Source organism: Paramisgurnus dabryanus, chromosome 8 (genome assembly GCF_030506205.2).
Source record: "Paramisgurnus dabryanus chromosome 8, PD_genome_1.1, whole genome shotgun sequence".
Taxonomy (NCBI): Eukaryota; Metazoa; Chordata; class Actinopteri; order Cypriniformes; family Cobitidae; genus Paramisgurnus; species Paramisgurnus dabryanus.
Genome location: NC_133344.1, coordinates 11,900,581 through 11,909,320, shown reverse-complemented (window position 1 = coordinate 11,909,320; position 8,740 = coordinate 11,900,581). Strand labels below are relative to the sequence as shown.

Here is an 8,740-nt window from a genome sequence, read left to right as displayed (position 1 = left end):
CTGTGCCAGAAACAAAATGCAATAAAATCTAAGTGTCTTTACTGTGACCTCATACGGTATCTATGGTGTTAAGTATAAAACACTGTCCAGAATGCTTCCCAAATCCTCTGAGGCTTTTATCTGACCTCATTACCGTTGATATGTCATGCCAGACTAATCTTTAAAGTCTCTAAACGAGCTTGTTTAACTTCATATAACAAGATTACAACACTTTGTATCTTTACACAAGATTTTATTGTGTGACTGAATCAGGTGTATGAAACCTTAGATGTGGGGATGAAGAATTAGGTTAAGAAAAATCTTTCATGACAACATATTTTCTTTTAAACATGAACTTTTCTTATTATAACTATTATTAGACTAACCCCCTTATTAACCCTAACAGCTGCCCATGTCCTCAGCTACCTCCAGGATTAAATGGCACATGTAGGTGGCGTCTGGAAATGAAGGTCAAAGAACTTAACATTAAACAATTAGATGAGATCAAGTAAATAAATACATTAAATCTAATGATGTGGTGAGTTAATCCGGCATAGCTCGAATGCCGAACTAAGCTAAAAGCAGTTTGCAGGTGTCAAAATCTGTTAAGAATCTTAAGATCTGGTTGTTTTCCAATGTTCTGGTTTTGGCACAGCTAGCGGTAATGACAGGGTCTTATATTAGACAAAGCACTTGGAGTTTAATGAATAATGATACGATGTATGATGACAGAAATGCTATTTATATGCCTTTCCAACTATAGGATTTAACTTTCTTGCAATATAATAGGAGCAGAATATTACAGATGGGTAGGCTGTGTTGATTTGAGCTTGTAAGGTTATAAACCCTAGCAACCATAGCATAGCAACAAACTAATAAAATAGCAGCTTATACTGCATCTATAGTGGCAACCTATTATCTCCTGTTTTGAATTCATGAAGCATTGTCTGTGTTCATCCAAAGTGAATGAAACGAAACATAAATGCAAGACTTTATTACTTCCAAACATTCTTTTTTTGTCTTTTTTACATGCTTGTTAACATACAAAAATATATACAGCAACAATTCCTTCAACAAACCAGCAAAAATTTGCATCAGTTTATCCACAATAGATCAACAACAACAAAAAAAAAAACCCCACACACACAGGAAAATATTCAGCGAGTGTTGCAGATTCGGGCTAGCAGTTTGGCATCGACCCCCACCCCCCAAAAGAGTGTCCCCTATTAGAATTGTGTAGTACAGCAATGAATATAAATATCCGATACCCAGGACACAATCATTTGCAAACTGTGCTCTTGTATTGAGTGAGAAGGTGGGAGTGCATGCAAGATGAGGAGTTCCAAACGTTCCAAAAATTTCACGGGTACCAAGTGTGATTGGGCGGGGCAGGAGGTTGTTATGCCGGAGACACCGAAGAGACCTCTGTCTTGCTGGTGGACACTGAAGATTCCTCATCGCCCATGGGGTTTTTACCGCAGAACAGAGTAGTTAGCATGCAGCTGCGAAACTGTGAGGAGATACATGAGGGGATCAAAAAAGGTCACACTAAGAACGATAACGATAGAGATAACTAGAACAATAATTATATTAGCGTTCACACAAAGGGACAATAACATTATTTTTGCGGGCCATTAATGCCTTTATTTGACATGCAATGTGTAAGGAAAGGAGAGAAATGCACTATTGGCAATGGACCTCAAACTGGGAAACGAATTTGGGTTGCCGAAAGCGCACCTGCGGCATAAGTCAGAGCACTCCCCACTACACCATCAGCTCCAACAACTTTGTTTATTCTAAACTTGGACACTGCGTATCACATACTAAACGGGCAAATGTATTTTAAATGACTCCAAAAGTCATATTGTTCCTCTTTATCGTTACCGTTATAGCTGATTTTTAGGACTTTATCCTTATGCAGCGTTTACACCAGACGTGGCAAGCGCGAGTGATTTACATGTTAAGTCGATTAGTCATCCTGCGGTGCGGTAGACGCGGTAAGCGAATTGAGCATTGCTGAGGAAAATGCGCAAGTTGAAAAATCTGAACTTTGGCGGATTTCCGCGCCGCGTCAACCAATCAGGACCTTGCTGTAGTAGTGACGTGATTACAGGAAGCGAGCGGAGTGGCGGAGACTCAGAAGCCCCTCCAATAACGCAAATTTCCGCGTGGATGTCTGTAATGACTAAAATTTCACAAGCGGCCTGCACGCAAAAATGAAGCGAGTGAACTCAAATGTTCAAGCGTCCAACTACGCGCGAATAGCGCCTTTTTGCCGCCTCTACCGTGGCTGAACTTTGGCGGATTTCCGCGCCGCGTCAACCAATCAGACCTTGCTGTAGTAGTGACGTGATTACAGGAAGCGAGCGGAGTGGCGGAGACTCAGAAGCCCCTCCAATAACGCAAATTTCCGCGTGGCTTTCTGTAATGACTAAAATTTCACAAGCGGCCTGCACGCACAAATGAAGCGAGTGAACTCAAATGTTCAAGCGTCCAACTACGCGCGAATAGCGCCTTTTTGCCGCCTCTACCGTGGCTGAACTTTGGCGGATTTCCGCGCAGCGTCAACCAATCAGACCTTGCTGTAGTAGTGACGTGATTACAGGAAGCGAGCGGAGTGGCGGAGACTCAGAAGCCCCTCCAATAACGCAAATTTCCGCGTGGCTTTCTGTAATGACTCAAATTTCACAAGCGGCCTGCACGCACAAATGAAGCGAGTGAACTCAAATGTTCAAGCGTCCAACTACGTGCGAATAGCGCCTTTTTGCCGCCTCTACCGTGGCTGGTGGGAATGCACCATTACAGTTAATGTCATTGGTGTGAACGTGTCTTAAGGGGGGCGCACACAGGATGAGAAGCGCAGCGCCATGTCGCATCTAAGTCAACTCGAAGGTATCGTACAGTAGAAGAGCACATTAAATAGCGCAAGCTTAGTCAGGTAGCGTCTACTTCAAAATGCGAAATATATGTTAGCAGCCAATGTTAAACGATTTGGGACAAATATGATGGTATTTAATATTAAACTATGTGAGTGGCACGACAGGGATTTGAGCAGTGTCCTGAGGTACAGCGGACAGCGCCATTCATAGAAAATAATGTGTTTTGTTTTTAGATTCATGGCGTGATGCGACACGGCACTGCGCTTCTCGTCTGGTGTGCGACCCCCTTACTCAAGATCAGCAAACTTGGGAAACTAATAAGCACATTATTATAATTTTTTAAGTATTACAAAGTGACCATACCTGTTTATTTAGCAGCACGTAGATAACGGGGTTATAGATGGAGGAACTCTTGGAGAAAAAGGCAGGAATGGCCATGAACTGGGCTGTGAAAGGGGCTCCCTTGTTGAAAAAGATCCAAGCTGCAACACTAGCATACGGGGTCCAGGCCACCAGGAAGCCCACTACCATCAGGATGACCATACGTGTCACTTCCCTCTCGGCCTTCTGGGTGGAAGCTGAATCTTGCTGCTGCGCTGCGGCCTGTCAGGTCACAAAACATGTAACTAAATACTATTACACAGTAGTGCAGTCTATGCCATTCCTGTCAACCCTCCCGTTTTTCCCGAGATTTTCCCTTATGGTGTTAAAGGAAAACAACACCATTTTTCAATATTTTACGTTCTTACCTCAACTTAGACAAATTAATACATACCTATCTTTTTTAATGCGTGCACTTTTAATCTTTGTACAGCGCCCCATGAATGTGTTAGCATTTAGCCTAGCCCCATTCATTTCTATGGCTCCAAACAGGGATGAATTTAGAAGCCACCAAACACTTCCTAGTTTTCCCTATTTAAAGACTGTTACATGAGTAGTTACACGAGTAAGTATGGTGGCACAAAATAAACTTTTGTTTGGAATGAATGGGGCTAGGCTAAATGCTAACACATTCCGCGCTGTACAAAGATTAAAAGTGCACGCATTGAAAAAAGATAGGTATGTATTAATTCATCTCAAGTTGAGGTAAGAACATAGTAAAATATTGAAAAACTTTGGTGTTTTTCTTTAAGAAATGTGTGTGACGTGTATAACAAATGCAAAAAGCCATACAAAAAAAAATTCATACAGGGTATCCCATCCATTCCCTTGCGGGACTGGGGTGGGTCCTGTGGTGTTTGGGTTCGGGAAATTTCCCTTATTTTCAAATACAAGTGTAAAAAGTGCTTACCGCCTTCACTGTGCATACAAGACGTCCATATGTGAAAAAGATGACGGTGACGGGAATTATAAAGTGGACAACGAACATGTAGATGACATAGGACTCGTTGTTAAATTTAGGGCTGAGTGTGTAGTAATCTGGCCCACATGAGCACTGCAGGCCCTCGGGAATGTACCTGTAATAAAAGACATACAAAGTCAATTAATAACCACTAATATACCAGCGTAGTCATTTAGACTAAGATCTATTAATCCTGGAGCAACATGAGGTTAATGTCTGGGGTTAATAGGGAGGGATAATATATGAATCGCCCCCTTGTGAGTTTCATACCTTGAATTTTTGGATCATCAGTTCAGATCTGTAAACGCTATGCAATAGTACCTTTTTCCTATATGAACAAAATTGGGGAAATGATGCTTACCTAGACCAGCCGACAAGTGGTGGAGCAGCACAAGCCATTGCCATAAACCAGGTAAAGGCAATTCCACCCATAGCGTGTCCTGATGAGAATTTGAAGCTCCCCATGGGCTTACAGACTACGATGTATCTTTCAATAGCCAGCACCACCAGTGACCAAAGAGCCACCTCACCTGATGGGAAAATAAGACTTAATATTTTCAATTATGCATTTGGCAGATATTCTTATTCATAGTGAATTAAATGTTTTAAAAAGTCTAAATTGGGTGTGACAACCCTATCCATATATGCCCCCCCCCAAATCTTGCAACATTACTGACCTCCAAGTGTTGCCATAAAACCTTCAACGGCACATGCCATCGGGCCCAGAATGAAGTAGCCGTTCATGGCTGAAGTGATGGTGATGGTAAAGCCGAAGCAGACCATGATCATCCCCGCAACCGCAAGATTTACCAGGATGAAGTTCAAAGGTTGCCGGAGCTTCTTGTGTTGTGCCGTGACCACGAGAGTCAAGCCATTGATGGGAAAACCGAGACAGATGAGCATAAAAATATAAAAAGCCAGACACCTGAACTGCCACGGGTCTGCGAGGTAGTATTGCGGGTACAGAAAGGGGTCACGCACCAACCCCGTGCGGTTACTCAAAGGAATGTAGTAGTTTTCTCCCTCGAAGCCATGAAGACCGGCCATGTTATCAGGCATGCTTGGAGCGTTCTTCACGTTTCGCCTGCCTTCTTTTGACTTTGGCATTACGGTGGTGGTTTTTATATTGTGAGTTAATTGACTTATGGAGATTAGTGGTGAAGGAGCAAAATGGGATCAGGATGGACACGCAGAAAGTGACAGAGCTAATCTGATGGCCTCATTAAAAGGTGTGAGACAGGCCAAACAATCACCTTTTGAGTCCAACAAGAGATCTGGGGGATTATCACAGCACCTTACACTAACCTTATAATATACTGTGAGTAACGATTTACATTTCTTTCCATGTTGAATACAAAAGTGCATGCCGTTTATTACATAATACACACAAATACACCATACGATGGAAACTGTAATGTGATGCCAGTAAATAAATCAGTTATAATGTACAATGTACCTAATATGAACCCTTGTTGTATCGTTTTTTTTCAAAGGGTACCGCCCCAATGACAGCTTTTGTACCCTTATTTCTTCCCCAGCACCAAGATTGAATGACTGACCCTTTCATCATCTGCCTCCTGAAATGTCAAATGTCATCTTTTGCCTTTTAAAACTGACAGTAAGTGGCAGAAATGAAGCTTGGACTTGACAAGGATCCACTTTAAATTACAACAGAAATACTTAATTGTTGTTCAAAATAGCTGTAATCATGTAATGGGCCATTTAGGGTGCATTTCCAATCTGCTTTCAAGAAAGGGAAAGGCTTATTGTGAACAAATCTGACACAAATATCAAATGCGTTTATAATGTCAACCAAATGTCAGATCAACTGTACTTTTGGGTCAGGAAGATCAAGTCGTGATGGATGAGAGACGTTACGCCTTTTTTGGGTGGCCTCTTTTTCTATTCACGCTAATGGACTTTGACATTGTTCCATCTCCGGCATTTCCATTCGAAGCAGACAGGTCACAAATAATTATGCTCCTTTTGTGACTTTTCCTGAATGCTAAAAGGGTTGTTGAGATCTGACAAATGTGTATCATTTTGTTATTTCAAGCAAATTTAAAGTATAAGTGAATGCAGGTTAAAGTTGCTTTAATCCAACTTCCTCTTTGTCACAATGTGACACGTTTCTTATGCCAAAATTCCTCAATCCAATCCTGTTGACTAATTAGACCTAAGCCGACGTCACTTGGAATTTAATGTCTGCCTTCATCTGTACAGTAAATAAGATTGAGGCTGTAGTAAATGTCAAGTCTTTATAAATGGTTCTCCAGTTTCTGTTGGATTTGTTACAGCTACTTTTGGTGTTTTAACAGCTATATTCAGTGTTTCCAAATATTAAAAATGTTAAACACTGATTTTACATGTAAATACTGTAAAATAAAAAAAATGCAGCACACTTTGTTTTGCAATCAATTCAACCTACTATTTTAAATTTTGGCTTAAAAAGTTGACAGAACTTTTAAATTCAAGTTGAATATGTTTAAATTTGTTTTTTAAGTTAAAGTAACAGAAAAATATATGTTGATTTGACAAAATGCTGCAAATTTTAAGTTAGCAACATCAAATAAAATGCACATGTATTCTTAATACCATTTAAAGAGTTTGCATTAACTTGTAATCAAATATCATAATAAAGCATTTTTGGCCTGATGTCTGAGGGGAAGGATCAGAGCTCGGAATTTTAGCAAGGTAACAAAGCTGTCACTCGGACGGCACCCTCCTAATTTGTACCATTTAGGTATAGATATGTACCTTTAAGGTACCAATATGTACCTTTGAGGTACTAATATGCACCACATACACTCCAAAAACAGATGGTGCTAAATAGCACTAAAAGTGGTTCTTGTCTCGTAATCATAGAGGAACCATTTTTAGTGCTATATTGTACCTATGAAGAATCATACGGGGGTCATACTCATATAGCACCACATATGGTTCTACATAGCACAATATGGTTCTATGCAGGTGCTACACAGGTACTTCATCAGTGCTATATGGCACTTAAAATGGTTCCTCTATAATTACGAGCCAAGAACCACTTTTATTAGCACAGTTTGTTTTTAGACTGTAGGTACAAAGGTTTACTTTCACAAGTGACAGCTTTTGTACCTTTATTTCTGAGAGTGTAGGGTCCGGAATAGGTTAATTTGACTCGTACATGTACACGTGTGTGACGGATCTCCTAGGCTACATACTACATTCTTCTGTAGGCGCATGCACGACCTACATGTACAATGTAAGCGGTGCGCGTACAGTACGTGGGCACTCTTCTGATGACGAAAAATTACATCATGTGCACTGTACTTGGACCCTTGCGTCTGCATAAAAATGGGACTATACTTTGGCCTTTAGGCAATGGGGTGGAGAAGGGATGCTGCAAAAAACTGTCATGGACAGAGGTGAGGGACGGCTATATAGAGACCTCTTCAAGCTGACTGGTTGGATTACATGACCATGATTCTCCTGAACTTACTTCAACTTCATTCTTTTACCGTTTTTAGTGTAAGTTACAAATTAACACATATGAAAAGACGTTATTATATTTATTAATAATAAATTCCATATTTTTATCTAATGGTGTATGTTAACCTAACAAAGCAACTTGCATTCATAGGGAGGGTGTATTCAGGTAAAGTGGGCCACTTTATGTTTAATGTGTAATTTAGATACATTGTAAAAAAAAATATTGGTTCGACTTTAAATAAATTACCTGGTTGCTTTAATATTTTTGGGTTAATTCATAAACAAATAAATAATAGTTGACCCAACAATTTTGACATAATTTTAACTAAATATATTAATATAATACTTAATGTAATACTAATATTTTTAAGCTGAATTAATTTAAAATTGTTATTTTTTTAATAAATATGTTTTACAGTGTACCTTGAGGTTATATACATTTTCTTTACCACCTTTGTTAAATTTAAATTTCAGACAAAATATTTTCATTTAAAGAAACTGTGACCCCTCAACACAACACCATGGTAATATGTGCTCTGACAGTGTATAGCCATTTATAAGAGTGCAATCAAGCTTAAATAACCCACTTTACCTGCATTCACCCTAAGTGCTATGACAGGTCTGTGTTTATTTGCATTTCAAAGGTTCATTCAATCAGAATTTAAAGTATTCAGCATATAATATGCACTGTATTAAGTTCTGTATTACAGGTGCCAAGTCCAATGTTGCTCAAAATTATAACCAACATCTTAAGTGATTCATGGTGTCAGATTTGCTGACTTGGATGATGGGTTTGCCTTGTCAACATGGGAAAATAACAGCATGTAATTCTGCTAAAATTAAGCATCTGACCATAGCAATATTCTATTATTTGTTTCCTCATAGAGTTAACCGCACATAAACGAGACCAAATTTATAATCATGGCATAAAAATGACTTCTTTTTTACTATAAATGTATTTCACTTACCTCAGCATAAACAGTCATATCTCATTGCAATAACACTACTGCCACTAGGCGTAGTTATGTGGACACCAGAATGGTGAATAAATTACTTAGAAATTTTATGCGTT

The 8,740-nt window shown here is 39.5% G+C and overlaps 1 protein-coding gene across 1 annotated transcript; it reads right to left on the bottom strand.

Annotated features, from left to right (window-relative positions):
* Window positions 1–1,003: 1,003 nt before the first annotated feature.
* Window positions 1,004–5,735, bottom strand: LOC135770751 (green-sensitive opsin-3-like). Its single transcript, XM_065280526.1, has 5 exons — window positions 4,878–5,735; window positions 4,562–4,730; window positions 4,150–4,315; window positions 3,222–3,461; window positions 1,004–1,489 (listed from the first exon to the last, which is right to left on the bottom strand). Exons 1-5 carry the CDS (start codon window positions 5,305–5,307, stop codon window positions 1,379–1,381), a joined length of 1,116 nt encoding a protein of 371 aa, XP_065136598.1. The 5' UTR covers window positions 5,308–5,735; the 3' UTR covers window positions 1,004–1,378.
* Between the last annotated feature and the right edge of the window lie 3,005 nt (window positions 5,736–8,740).

Excerpts from the sequence above, each read along its gene's own strand:
- LOC135770751 (XM_065280526.1), bottom strand. The coding sequence starts at position 5,307 with ATGCCAAAGTCAAAAGAAGGCAGGCGAAACGTGAAGAACGCTCCAAGC. Across the intron at positions 4,316-4,561 it reads CCACTTGTCGGCTGGTCTAG|GTACATTCCCGAGGGCCTGC; the intron begins GTAAGCATCATT and ends CTTTTATTACAG. Across the intron at positions 3,462-4,149 it reads TTGTATGCACAGTGAAGGCG|GCCGCAGCGCAGCAGCAAGA; the intron begins GTAAGCACTTTT and ends GTGACCTGACAG.